This window comes from Thunnus maccoyii, chromosome 15 (assembly GCF_910596095.1).
Source record: "Thunnus maccoyii chromosome 15, fThuMac1.1, whole genome shotgun sequence".
Classification (NCBI taxonomy): Eukaryota; Metazoa; Chordata; class Actinopteri; order Scombriformes; family Scombridae; genus Thunnus; species Thunnus maccoyii.
Genome location: NC_056547.1, coordinates 2,834,757 through 2,850,119, shown reverse-complemented (window position 1 = coordinate 2,850,119; position 15,363 = coordinate 2,834,757). Strand labels below are relative to the sequence as shown.

At 37.7% G+C, this 15,363-nt stretch overlaps 4 gene segments (V, D, J or C); 3 read left to right on the top strand and 1 right to left on the bottom strand.

Annotated features, from left to right (window-relative positions):
* Positions 1–1,340: 1,340 nt before the first annotated feature.
* LOC121912434 lies at positions 1,341–1,916 on the top strand. The segment is given in 2 exon segments: positions 1,341–1,392; positions 1,609–1,916. Coding segments are annotated over 2 exon segments (360 nt in total).
* A 3,497-nt stretch (positions 1,917–5,413) lies between these two features.
* Positions 5,414–5,901, top strand: LOC121912429 (the record flags this gene model as incomplete). The annotated part of the segment is given in 2 exon segments: positions 5,414–5,465; positions 5,591–5,901. Coding segments are annotated over 2 exon segments (363 nt in total), but the record flags the coding sequence as incomplete, so codon positions are not given.
* Positions 5,902–8,639: 2,738 nt separating this feature from the next.
* Positions 8,640–12,448, top strand: LOC121912431. The segment is given in 2 exon segments: positions 8,640–8,717; positions 12,076–12,448. Coding segments are annotated over 2 exon segments (360 nt in total).
* A 1,259-nt stretch (positions 12,449–13,707) lies between these two features.
* LOC121912451 lies at positions 13,708–14,061 on the bottom strand (the record flags this gene model as incomplete). The annotated part of the segment is given in 1 exon segment: positions 13,708–14,061. A coding segment is annotated over 1 exon segment (354 nt), but the record flags the coding sequence as incomplete, so codon positions are not given.
* Between the last annotated feature and the right edge of the window lie 1,302 nt (positions 14,062–15,363).

Below are 15,363 nucleotides of genomic sequence, written 5' to 3'. Positions count from 1 at the left end.
TCTCTATTGACTGTAAGGCTAATAGACAAGTTGATCACTGGACTGGTTCAAAATACTTTCTGTCCTGGTACCATCAGAAAACTGGAGAAGTTCCTAAACTTCTCATCTATGGAACATCAGACAGATTTACAGGAATCTCCTCCAGATTCAGTGGAAGTGGAGCAGGGAATAAAGTTGACTTCACTCTGACCATCAGTGGAGTTCAGGCTGAAGATTCAGGAGTTTATTACTGTCAGAGTCGTCACTCTATCAACAGTCAGCTTGTGTTCACACAGTGAAAAAGCGTCGTACAAAAACCTCCCTAATGCAGAGACTGATACAGTTCACTGAACACACACACACACACACACACACACACACACACACACACACACATACACACACACACACACAGATGATTTATGATGTTCATAGTGTGTATACCAGTTTTCCTTGTGAAGTTCAAACAGTCCACCTCCCACAACAACATCCATCTGAGTCAGCTCCGCTGATGTCAATACAGAAAACAAACTCACAATATATGAAACCTGACTGTCATTTTATGTGTTACAAAAAAACAAACATGATGTATTGTGTGCCACAACATTCAGCAAATGTCATGAACAAATTGTTTTTGGGAAGAGGGTCAAATTCAAGTTTGGACACAAACAGTATGTCAAGACCATCAGCAAAGGATTTGATGTTTAGTGTCTGAGAGTTTAAGATGCCCCAACAAGGAGACCTTTAGTCTTATTTCTTTTCAGCTGCTTGAAAATTTTCATGACATTCAAGAATTGATAAAAAAACACAACAATGAACCATGTCTATATAACAGTCTATGTAGAAGGATGAACCATCTGTCTATCTACATCTATCACCGTCTTTCCTTGTGAGGCAGCTGGAGAATCCTTATAGGACACTGATTGGTCCAAACCACCAGTGGTTCGGACACAAGCGAATAAACTGAAGCCTGACAAGATGGATTCTCGCTTGATCCCATGATGTTGTGATCTTGCGAATCCAGCAGCCTCGCAAGGTAACTTTTACTGTGTATTATATATGATTTTTAATGTAGTATGTGACCGTTTTCTTGGCTTGTTTTTATTGTCTGTATTGTATTTACTGCTGTAACAATGTTTATATGATTAAATAAGGATTTTTTTTTTTTGCTTAAAAGATAATTTGCAATTAGTGTTTGATTGAGTGAGGATGAAACAGCATGATATGTTGAGGACAGCTACAGTTGACTGACTCTGTGTGTTTGCATATCTGTCCTGCCTCTCTGCTCCCAGCCGTTAAGAGGCCAGTGTTGATCAGTGGCTGTCCAGACCTTTCAGAGCCACTGACACGCCGGCAGCACAATGATGATGTCACTGACTCTACTGCTGGCCACCCTGGGGCTCCTTGTTCAGGGTGAGACTCTCTAGTGAAAACTTTGCTTCAGGATGCAACCAGGTTCACCACAATGATGTTCTGCTGTGATGGAGAAACACTGAAACAAGCAGCATTTACCTTCTTCCATCTATTCTCCATGTTAAAGAAATGATACTCTTCTGTTTTCATGTTGATCATCTTTCTCCAAGCTGGATTTGTCTCAATAACCCTTCTCCTCTTTTTCATGTTTTCCAGATTCATCAGGAGAAATCATCCTGACTCAGTCTCCTGGATCTCAGTCTGTTGTTCCAGGACAGTCTGTCTCCATCAGATGTAAAACCAGTACAGGTGTTAGTAACAACCTCCACTGGTACCTTCAGAAATCTGGAGAAGCTCCTAAACTCCTGATTTATTGGGCTACAAACCTTCAGCCTGGAGTTTCAGATCGTTTTAGTGGAAGTGGATCTGGGACTGACTTCACTCTGACCATCAGTGGAGTTCAGGCTGAAGATTCAGGAGTTTATTACTGTCAGCAGAGTAACAGCAGACCGTTCACACAGTGATACAACGTCGTACAAAAACCTCCCTCAGCTGAAGAGGAACTGATCTGACTCAACAGCTGCACTCAAACAAAAACAACAGAGGTTTTAATAATTTAATTTGAACATTTTAACACTAAATATTTTGTTTTTAACAAGAAAAGATTTATTTTAAATACTTTCATTGATACAGAATATGAAACATTTGGCTGAACATCAAATCTAACCTCTGTTGAAGTATGATTTCAATTCTTTAATAAGTTTAATCTACTGACTACAACACATGAACACTAAAACTATTATATATTTATTTATTTATTTAATCTCTTACCATTTTTCATAAATACTCAAACATTCAAATTTTTTTAGAAATAAATTACAAAATGTTATCACGATAATATTTATTATCATTTGTGTTGTAAATTACTAATCATGTCATGTGACATATATTTGTCATTTTGCATGTTTTTATTCCAGCAGCAAGTATTTATAATATAAACCAAAATTTATTTAATTGATTATGTAATTAATTAATACTTGAATTCTTTCCCTTTTTCATCTCTTTCATTTGTCTTTGTGTTTCAACTCTTCAGCATAAGCAGTTTGTATAAATGTCCAGGGTTAAAATGTCAGATCACACTCATTTTATATCTCTTTATGCTGATGATATTTTGCTTTTTATTTCACAATTAGAACATATTTCTGAGGGTTTTGTGAATTTGTTTAAAAGATTATGTACATGCTTTTAATACATCTGAAAAAATAAAAATATTAGACTCTTTGCACTGACACACTTCAGTAACATAAGATGATTTTTCATTAAAATTACTCAATTACTAATTATTACAGACAAATCTGAAGTGACTCCAGCAAAGCATTTTCTACAATTATTATGACTTTACTGTAAACTATGAAAACAAATTATAGACTTACTACCACCATGACTGTGGTAGCATTAATCACATAATATCTAAGAGTGTTGTTTGAGTGTAAATACTTTCCTAATATACAGTATATGAATCAATACATTATGTGATCTTACATTTTCCTTCTGAAGTCTTCATAGAGCAGTTGAAACATTTATAACTCAGTTTTTATCAGGATTTAATATCATTACTGTTACCATTAAGAGAAAATAATTAAGACACATTTATAATAATAAAGATGAAAACAAGTGATTTGATGAACAGATCTTTATTGTCTGGAAATACTGAAATTATATTGAAACATTACAACAAGCAAGTAAATATTGTTACTGAAACATGTGAAATAAAAGAGAGAGATAGTTGCAGAGATCAGAGTGAGAGCAGTAGCAGAGTAAAAGCAGTAGCAGTGAGTCAGGTCAGGACTGGGAACACTGGTCTCTCCTCAGTGTCTCTGAGACTGGAGTCTGGGAGCCCTGGGTGGCCTCACAGGTCACAGAGACCACCTTCCTCCACTGGTCTGCAGGGAGCCTCAGGGTGCTGCTCCAGCTGTAGCGGCCGTCCTTCTGCAGCACCCCGGGGCTCCTGCTCTGCTCCAAGCTGCTGCTGCTGCTCCTGCCGTCCACCTTCCAGGCCAGACTCCAGTCTGAGGGGAAGCCATCGTTGGCCAGACACATGAGCGTGGCCTTCCCCTGCTGCAGCTCCTCGCTGGAGGGGGGCAGCACCGTCAGGGTAGGATGGACATCACCTAGGAGACACCAATCACATTAGAGGACAGGGACCACACAGCTGTCAATCGAACACCAGACACTTGGACACCTTTACTGTGTGAGAGTGGATTTTACCCTTTAAGGAGTTTCTGTCAGATGTTTTTTCTGCTCCACCAGTCACTCACTCACACATTGTTTCACTTCCCTTTAAGAAACCTCTCATGCAGATCAGCACAGAAAGAGTCCTCATATGACTCTTTACTGCATTTTATTTTACACTAGTTACTGAAAATAAAGATATGAAGTTTGTAAATATATCTTAGACATCCTTGATTTAATTTTAGAATTTATACCAACAACTTTACTGACAAAACTATCAAATGAGCAACAGTTAATCAGATTCAGTGTTACAGGACATTATGAGGAAAAACGAACAGACATCCGTAATATACACAAAATGTTGAGACATATTAAAGAAACAAATATCTTTAAGAACAAATAAATATTCGAAACTGAAGTTAAAAGACAATTTCTGTCATTTTAAATGATGAGAGATGTGCAGCATTTTTTTTTATCATCACCCACACTGTTCAGAATAAATTTAACTCAACTTTCACTCAAATTGGAGATTTAAAGGTTAAATTGAAAAACATGTTTAAAGTAGGATTGTTTCTCTTTAATCTTTCTGCTGTTCACATTTAACAAACTAACTGGAACATGTAAAGAAAAGTTCAGTAAAGCTGCTTTGAGTTCAACTTCAAGGTTAAAGAGGAGAAATGAACAATAAAATTGAGACTTTAAAGTGTTTTAGATCAGCTCAGTGGAAACTTATATCGACTACAAATGTTCAGACACAGAAATTATAAACTTAACTGATGATTCGATATTTAATATTTGAACAGAAACTTACTTCCAACATCCAGTCTGGTTCCTCCACCAAAAGTCCACCACAGTGATACAAACTGACTGAGTCGTCGTACAAAAACCTCTCACTGTAGAGAGACACGGCTCTCTGACTTTGTCACATTTAACTAAAACTACAAGTCCTCAAATTTCAGCCTTAATCTAAAACATTACATGATTTCTACTGTGGACCAAACACTTAGAATATATTGATTCATCATTTAAATTTCAAACACAAAACTCTTATTTTTGTTGCTGGTGGACAACTGTTGGTCAAAAATTAGAAGTGAAGATGTAAAATCAGAAATTTCAATTTCTAGGGAAAACATATGTGCAAAAAACTAAATATCACTCAGGATTTAATAAAATACTTTAAAAGTTTAACTTACTTCCAACATCCAGTCTCGTTCCTCCACCGAACGTCAACCACAGTGATACAAACTGACTGAGTCGTCGTACAAAAACCTCTCACTGTAGAGAGACACGGCTCTCTGACTTTGAACACAACAAACTCTACAAAAACAGTCTCAGTCTGTGAAACACAACTGGATGATATGAAAATATATAACAGTAGGCCAATAATTTATATTTTTATTCTAAAATTAATAAATTTGTTTCATGTTTACTGTATTTTAAATTATGTCTTGAATTAAAACTGAGTGTTGTAGATGTAAAATGAATCAAAACAGACATTTCTGAAGACAATCTGTTCACAGAACATAAATGAAACACATAAAATGATCACTGACACATAGTTAATCAATAATCTGGTAAATTGATTGATCCATTGATTAAGCAGCATCATCAGAGTAATCCAAGTCCCTGTTGGAGTCAGTCAGAGCATTTCCATAGAGAGCCACTTTGCATCAGCAGCACCATGCTCCAGTGCTCTGGGAGAGTTTATAGTCCTGAGAGTTGAACACTGGATGACTGACAGCTGTCCTTCATCACAACAGAAGCCACAGAAATCCTCCTCATCAAAAACATGACTTTGATCTCCGTCCTCATCTGGACTCTCCTCTGCTGCTGCTTCACAGGTAAAGTCCAGAGAATCAAACTCCTCTCCTCTATGAACATCCGTCCCTCTGATATGAAGCCGACAAAACCATCAAAACCATCAAAACCATGATGCTGCTTTATGTTTTTGTCTCTGTATCCTCAGAGTCCAGAGGCCAGATCACAGTGACTCAGCCTGCAGCAGTGAGCTCTGCTCTGGGAGGATCCACAACCATCAGCTGTAGGACCAGTCAAAGTGTTTATGGTGGGAGCTACTTAGCCTGGTACCAACAGAGAGATGGAGAAACTCCTAAACTGATGATTTACTATGCTACCACTCGAGCATCAGGAATTCCAGATCGTTTTACAGGCAGTGGATCAAACTCTGACTTCACTCTGACCATCAGTGGAGTTCAGGCTGAAGATGCAGCAGTTTACTACTGTCAGAGTTATCATGAAATCAACAGTCAGAGTGTGTTCACACAGTGAAAAAGCGTCGTACAAAAACCTCCCTCAGTCAGACTGAACAGAAACTGAACTGACTGCTGCAGCTGGAAGCTACTGCAGAGACTGATACAGCTCACTGAACACACACACACACACACACACACACACACACACACTCACACAGATGATTTATGATGTTCATAGTGTCTCTATCAGTTTTCCTCCTGAAGGTCAAACAGTCCACCTCCCACCTCAACAACCTCTTACTGAGTCAAACAAATATTTAATCATTCAAGATTCATCTTCACTCCAAAATGTAAAATCTATCAAACAGAGACATTCTGTTCTTTCATGCTGCCCCATCATCACCTCAGCTGTTAAATCCTCTTCATCACATTATGTTATGACACATCTCACACTCATCATCTCTCTATGTATAAAAAAGTTGTATGAACTTCATAACTGACAAGATAGAATAATCATCTCATGATGTTCACTCATAAAAGTCAACTGTAAAAGCTTCCAAACTACCTCACGTCTTCTCTCATTTCAATCTAGTAAACTAAAGTACATAGTAAACTTGGCAGAATTTGCTCCAGATACTCTTCATCTGTTAAAATTAAATGAAGTGCAAACTGCCCCGAGCTAGATTCTTTCATTCCCCTTGAAGATTTTTAAACTTCGACTATTTACAGTATGTGCAACGTAAAAATCTGATGTATCAGCTACAAATTAATTACAGTGTATTCAACCCAATACAAAAATCACTAAAAGAAAATAATGTGATTATAGTTCATTCATTTAAATACAATGTAGACATTTGAACAGTGAACTTTCCCAGCAGTGCATGTGAAGTCAGATCATATAATGACTACCTGCTAGGGTTGGGCCCAAATACAAATACGTTATTCAGTAAAGCACAAATATTGTTTTTCTTGTGTTTTTTTATGAATATTTGTTCCATACAAATATTTTAAACAGTATTTGTTTTTGAGAAGAAAAAAAAACATGTCAAATACCAGCGTGCAGGTCGGTTACATCACTATCTCAGTGTCTCTCCTCTGCTCCGTTGTTACGTCTATCAGCAGGTCTCAACGAGGGGAGTCACATCCACCTGCTACATGACGCACATTTCCTAATTTGGACATCACTCCTGGAGTTGGGGGTGTTCCTCAGAGATAAAGCTGAACTACTGACACACGCAAAGTGCTTTCAAGGGACTCTCCATAACCTGTCGTTCCCCTTCTCCTTTCAAAAAAGTTAGGTTGTAAAAAATAGGCAATAAATGAAAAGTGGAAAGCAAGAACCGTCTTTGAAGTACTCTCCTATACGTTACACGCTGTGCTGTCGGGAAGAAAATAAAAATACTGGGTGTATAAATAGGTAGAGGTCTGTCTGCAATGAGGTGATGAGTTAAGTTTTAGCTCAGTAGTCAGCGCAGTCGTCTATGATCTGGGAGACTGCAGTTCGAGACCTGATGTGGGGACCTTCTTCATAAGGTAGTTTATTCATGAACACTTATTGTAACACTTTAATTTTCTAAAATTAAAAGAGTAATAAAAACAAAAACAGGATTTTTAAGTCTCTTTCAACTTTTATTAGATTACAAATACAAATACAAATAATTTTGCTGCCTCAACAAATATAGATACAAATACAAATACTGGACTCTCTGCACATCCCTACTACCTGCACTGATACCTTCAGAAATCTGGAGGAGATCCTAAAGTCCTGATTTATGGAGCTACAAGCCTTACATCTGGAGCTTCAGATCATTTTAGTGGGAGTGGGATTGATGTTAAATGCAGTTATCTGCTTAAAAATATTTCAATCATGAGAGACTTCAATTTTTTAAGTGACAATGATTTTATTGAACATGCATAATGTGAAAAGTCTTTGGTGATTAGACCCCATTGTGATGTCATTTATAAAGGGGCAGTTAAGGCGTGAGTAGAATAGGATATCCCCTCGATGGAGTCTAGACACTGATGATGGTGATGAATATGGGAATATTGGGATCTGGATGATGAGAAGAGGAGCTGCTTCTGGTGATCTTGTGTGCTGACGTGATGAAGTGGAGGTGAACAGGGTGGAGGAAGGTCACAGCGATTCACACTGAAATATCAGCTGACAACGACAGAGAGAAGATCAGATTTAAAGTTTGGCAGCTAAGACATGATAGTCTGATAGAAATACTGGCAGAATCTGATTTGTTAACTGAGAGTAACGTCCATGAACAACTGATACGAGAGCAGGAGAAGCAGTGAGAGAGAGAGGGAGAGGAATGAGAATGAATGAATAAGTAGTAGATAGTCTTCCTGCTTGAACTTATGCTAAGCTCCATTCTTTAAAATTAAAATATCTGTACAATGTGCAAGTTAACTGTATATTATATATATTTTTAGTGTAATGAGTGACAGTTTTCTTTGCTCCTTTTTATTGCCTGTATTGTATTTGATGCTGTAAAAATGTTTTTGTGCTTCCTTCATGACTTTGATCTGATTAAATAAGAAAAACTATTTCACATAAAAGATCATTTGCTGTTAGGATTTGATTGTTGAGGATGACAAATGACAACATCTTTAGTTTTTTAATCTACATGAGGATGATGTAAATGTTGAGTTCTCCCAGCAGTGAGGAGGAAACAGCATGATATGTTGAGGACAGCTACAGTTCACTGACTCTGTGTGTTTGCATATCTGTCCTGCCTCTCTGCTCCCAGCCATTAAGAGGCCAGTGTTGATCAGTGGCTGTCCAGACCTTTCAAAGCCACTGACACGCCGCCGGCAGCACAATGATGATGTCACTGACTCTACTGCTGGCCAACCTGGGGCTCCTTGTTCAGGGTGAGACTCTCTTGTGAAAACTTTGCTTCAGGATGCAACCAGGTTCACCACAATGATGTTCTGCTGTGATGGAGAAACACTGAAACAAGCAGCATTTACCTTCTTCCATCTATTCTCCATGTTAAAGAAATGATACTCTTCTGTTTTCACGTTGATCATCTTTCTCCAAGCTGGATTTGTCTCAATAACCCTTCTCCTCTTTTTCATGTTTTCCAGGTTCATCAGGACAAATCACTGTGACTCAGTCTCCTGGATCTCAGTCTGTTGTTCCAGGACAGACTGTCTCCATCAGATGTAAAACCAGTACAGATGTTAGTAGCGCCCTCCACTGGTACCTTCAGAAACCTGGAGAAGCTCCTAAACTCCTGATTTACGGAGCTACAAGCCTTCAGCCTGGAGTTTCAGATCGTTTTAGTGGAAGTGGATCTCGGACTGACTTCACTCTGACCATCAGTGGAGTTCAGGCTGAAGATTCAGGAGTTTATTACTGTCAGAATTATCAATATATCAACAGTCAGGATGTGTTCACACAGTGAAAAAGCATCGTACAAAAACCTCCCTCAGTCAGACTGAACAGAAACTGAACTGACTGCTGCAGCTGGAAGCTACTGCAGAGACTGATACAGTTCACTGAACACACACACACACACACACACACGCACACACACACACACACACACACACACAGCAGTAGTTCTTTAACAAGTATATGCAGATCGTTCACTATCTTTCATCATAAATGTAAATATATATCAACACAAATATAATTACAAATGTTTATTAGACATGGAGGACTTGTTTCTCTTCTCCTCTTTAGATTTTTTTGGACTCCTGGTTTCTTCCGTTAGGAAAAGCATCAGCATCTCCAACACGTTCTTACTCCCAAATCGTCACATATGGAAGCTTGGTCAGGGCCCCGTAGCCTCACTTTTTAACGTACTGGGTACCCCTTTAGTGTCGTTTTTCAACGTGCAGTATCACAGCAGTCACTGTTAAAAAATAATTATATTTTATGGTGTGAAAACACGGTGGTTAAGGTCTGGTGAGGTTTAGGCACAAAACCCACTTGGTTAGGGTTAGGGAAAGATCATGATTTGAGTTAAAATAAAAATAAAATAAAACCGGCAAGGAACCGTGCTCTGTGCTGTTTTCCAACTTTCTGCCAACAACGTTACAACCTCTCCACCTCCTAATAAGAAAGTCAGCTTATATAGATGTCATGTGAAGTACGTCACTTCAGAAATGTTGATATGAAACGTATTGTTGAAATGTTAATATGCTCCGTATTACAGGTGTTAAAATGTAGATATTCAACGTATCTGTGGTTTGCACAAACATACAATGCCAATGTTTTATTCTGGTGACCAGGCTGAAATTTGTCACCCTATATAGACGTCATTGGTCTCATGGCGTCTATTTCAGACGTTGTGGGAGTTCAACAGAAGTCTATCGGACTACCCTGCACGTTGAAAAATGACACTAAAGGGGTACCCAGTGCGTTAAAATGTGACAGTACAGGGTCCTGACCAAGCTTCAATATGTGACGAGTTGGGAGTTAGAACGGGCTGGCATCTCAAGCATCATTACATTCACACCATCAAAAGGATCAGCTTGTATGCTGATGACATCCAACCAAACATCACAAAATCCTAATTTTTCCTTCTTTCAGTTACTAATCAGATCAGAAGTTATAAGAAGTGTTCTAACTATTCTCACTCCTATTTTTAAATTTGCATTGGATCTTTTTTTTCTTGTTTTATTTTACACAAACAAAAACACATATTCAATACTCACACACATAAACAAAAACAACAGATATACCACATATATACATATATATACACATATACAAACATACATATATGTACATACATGTCTAGCACTATATGTGATTGTGGTTCAAAAACATTCACTTATACAGCAATTTAAATTAAACACATAATTTTATAGAAGGAACTAAATAAAAAAGAGATAATGTTAATTTATGATAACATAGAATAATCATAGTTCTGTATCCCAAGTTTTTGATATTGTCAAGATCTCCCACTTAGTTATGTCTGAGCTTTTTGCTCTGCCTTTAATAATAATATATTATTATTTAATAATGATCTTTTCCTGCAAATATTAACATTTTAAATGTAAAATGAAGGAACTCAAAACCAGCTTTTTTAGAGAATCAAATATATAAAGCTTGCCAAGCAACACAATAATATTCAATAACATGTTTTTATCATCTTGATAACCCCAAATAATATTGAGAGGGGATAAAGGTAAAAGGATTACTTGTTCAGATAACCAATTTGCCACCTGCTGCCAAAAGGATGAAACCACTGGACAATACCAAAATAAACACATAATATCCTCCTCCTCATCACCACAAAATCTACAGATATTATCCTCAGTCATTCTCCATATCTTAAACATTTTGCTTGTTGGTAACATCTTATACATTTTTTTAACAGAAAGGCCCATAAATAAGTAGAGCAAAATGAGGATTAAATACATCTAAAAATGTTTAACCAAAGAAGAGGAGTATCAAACACATCACTCCAATATGTTTGAAAATAATATGGATGAGAAGTTATATTCTCAAAGGACATAAAGAAATGATACATATCTTAAATAAATGTGTATTCAATAGAATTTACAAACAATTATTATATCAAACACATTTAATGAAGAAACACCTCCATATATCTGTAAAACTCTGGATTTGAGGCCTTTCACATCACTAGTTGCACATTCTGCACTTGAGAAAAACAAAATATCAACATGTTTAAAAAAACTGAAAACAGTTCCGTGAAATAAGCCTCAAAATTCTTCCTTGACACATTTCACATCAGTCTTTCTAACTGCTTAATGAAATTCTCTCCCTCAGATTGTCACTCCTTTATGTTATGGATGATGTAAATGTTGAGTTCTCCCAGCAGTGAGGAGGAAACAGCATGATATGTTGAGGACAGCTACAGTTGACTGACTCTGTGTGTTTGCATATCTGCCCTGCCTCTCTGTTCCCAGCCGTTAAGAGGCCAGTGTTGATCAGTGGCTGTCCAGACCTTTCAGAGCCACTGACACGCCGCCGGCAGCACAATGATGATGTCACTGACTCTACTGCTGGCCACCCTGGGGCTCCTTGTTCAGGGTGAGACTCTCTTGTGAAAACTTTGCTTCAGGATGCAACCAGGTTCAGCACAATGATGTTCTGCTGTGATGGAGAAACACTGAAACAAGCAGCATTTACCTTCTTCCATCTATTCTCCATGTTAAAGAAATGATACTCTTCTGTTTTCATGTTGATCATCTTTCTCCAAGCTGGATTTGTCTCAATAACCCTTCTCCTCTTTTTCATGTTTTCCAGGTTCATCAGGACAAAAAATCCTGAGTCAGTCTCCTGGATCTCAGTCTGTTGTTCCAGGACAGACTGTCTCCATCAGATGTAAAAGCAGTTCAAGTGTTAGTAACTACCTCAACTGGTACCTTCAGAAATCTGGAGAAGCTCCTAAACTCCTGATTTATTCAGCTACAAACCGTCAGCCTGGAGTTTCAGATCGTTTTAGTGGAAGTGGATCTGGGACTGACTTCATTCTGACCATCAGTGGAGTTCAGGCTGAAGATTCAGGAGTTTATTACTGTCAGCAGGGTAGCAGCTGGCCACTCACACAGTGATACAACGTCGTACAAAAACCTCCCTCAGCTGAAGAGGAACTGATCTGACTCAACAGCTGCACTCAAACTAAAACAACAGAGGTTTTAATAATGTAATTTTCAACATTTTAACACTAAATACTCTGTATTTTACAGAAAAAGATTTATTTTAAATACTTTCATTAATACAGAATATGAAACATTTGGCTGAACATCAAATCTAACCTCTGTTGAAGTATGATTTCAATTCTTTAATAAGTTTAATCTACTGACTACAACACATGAACACTAAAACTATTATTATTTATTTATTTATTTAATCTCTTACCATTTTTCATAAATACTCAAACATACAAGTTTTTAGAAATAAATTACAAAATGTTATCATGATAATATTTATTATCATTTGTGTTGTAAAATTACTAATCATGTCATGTCACGTATATTTGTCATTTTGCGTGTTTTTATCCCAGCAGCAAGTATTTATAATATAAACCAAAAAACATTTAATTGATTATGTAATTAATTATTACTTGAATTCTTTCCCTTTTTCGTCTCTTTCATTTGTCTTTGTGTTTCAGCTCTTCAGTAGAAGCAGTTTGTATAAATGTCCAGGGTTAAAATGTCAGATCACACTCATTTTATATCTCTTTATGCTGATGATATTTTGCTTTTTATTTCAGAATTAGAACATATTTCTGAGGGTTTTGTGATTTTGTTTAAAAGATTATGTATATGCTTTTAATACATCTGAAAAAATAAAAATATTAGACTCTTTGCACTGACACACTTCAGTAACATAAGATGATTGGAGGATTTTTCATTAAAATTACTCAATTACTAATTATTACAGACAAATCTGAAGTGACTCCAGCAAAGCATTTTCTACAATTATTATGACTTTACTGTAAACTATGAAAACAAATTATGGACTTACTACCACCATGACTGTGTAGCATTAATCACATAATATCTAAGAGTGTTGTTTGAGTGTAAATACTTTCCTAATATACAGTATATGAATCAATACATTATGTGATCTTACATTTTCCTTCTGAAGTCTTCATAGAGCAGTTGAAACATTTATAACTCAGTTTTTATCAGGATTTACCATCATTACTGTTACCATTAAGAGAAAATAATTAAAACACATTTCTAATAATAAAGATGAAAACAAGTGATTTGATGAACAGATCTTTATTGTCTGGAAATACTGAAATTATATTGAAACATTACAACAAGCAAGTAAATATTGTTACTGAAACATGTGAAATAAAAGAGAGAGATAGTTGCAGAGATCAGAGTGAGAGCAGTAGCAGAGTAAAAGCAGTAGCAGTGAGTCAGGTCAGGACTGGGAACACTGGTCTCTCCTCAGTGTCTCTGAGACTGGAGTCTGGGAGCCCTGGGTGGCCTCACAGGTCACAGAGACCACCTTCCTCCACTGGTCTGCAGGGAGCCTCAGGGTGCTGCTCCAGCTGTAGCGGCCGTCCTTCTGCAGCACCCCGGGGCTCCTGCTCTGCTCCAAGCTGCTGCTGCTGCTGCCGTCCACCTTCCAGGCCAGACTCCAGTCTGAGGGGTAGCCCTTGTTGGCCAGACACACGAGCGTGGCCTCCCCCTGCTGCAGCTCCTCGCTGGAGGGGGGCAGCACCGTCAGGGTGGGGGTGACTCGACCCACTGGAGGAGGAGACAGAGAGACAACATGAAGAAAGTTCATACAAAGAGAAAATAAAGTCCACCCTGTTGGTTGCAGCAGAGGAGGCTGCTGGTTCTGTTGGTCTTCCTCAGACTGGATAAAACTGGTCTTCAGTGTTTCACTTCCCTCTCTGAGCTCAGTAACCATGGCAACAGACAGGCATCACTGATGAACCATGGCAACAGACAGGTTTCAATACTAAAGATAATAAGTTCCAAGCAAACAACTCTTCAGCTACTTTAATTTACTCAAAAACTTAAACATCAATGTTAAAGAAGTAAATATTATGCATTATAGAAAGGCAGAAATACTTTTATTTAATCATCCATATTTTTAAATTGAAGCCAAAACGTTAAAGAGACAGTTTGTGTTTAATCTCCTCATTTACACAGCCATCACTACTGAACTATGAAAACAGACAGACTTCACTAATGACAAATATTTTAAGCACTAAAATACTTTTTCCAACTTACAAAATTAATCCTATTAATACAACATGAGGTTAAATCAGCTACAGTGATATTATGGTATTCACTGGTTATAATGAGGATGTGACATGTCATGAAATTCATTGCTCTGAGAGGAAGATTGAGTTAAACACATGAAATGTTTTCAGATAAAACACTCACTAAATAAATGTCTGGTAGATTTCTTCAGATGAAATTATATAATCAGTACGTTAAATGAATCAAGAATATTTTATTTAATTCAGACCCTAAGAACGGAATTATATTGTCTTCAAATAAGCAGCTGTACACTTTAATAATTAATCAATGCTTTGGCAAATTGATTGATCCATTGATTAAGCAGAATCATCAGAGTAATCTAAGTCCCTGTTGGAGTCAGTCAGAGCATTTCCATAGAGAGCCACTTTGCATCAGCAGCACCTTGCTCCAGTGCTCTGGGAGAGTTTATAGTCCTGAGAGTTGAACACTGGATGACTGACAGCTGTCCTTCATCACAACAGAAGCCACAGAAATCCTCCTCATCAAAAACATGACTTTGATCTCCGTCCTCATCTGGACTCTCCTCTGCTGCTGCTTCACAGGTAAAGTCCAGAGAATCAAACTCCTCTCCTCTATGAACATCCGTCCCTCTGAAATGAAGCCGACAAAACCATCAAAACCATGACACTGCTTTATGTTTTTGTCTCTGTATCCTCAGAGTCCAGAGGCCAGGTCACAGTGACTCAGCCTGCAGCAGTGAGATCTGCTCTGGGAGGCTCCACAACCATCAGCTGTAGGGTCAGTCATGGGGTTGATGGTGGTTGTGGCAGTTCCCCTTCCTACCCCTGTTTATTCTGGTACC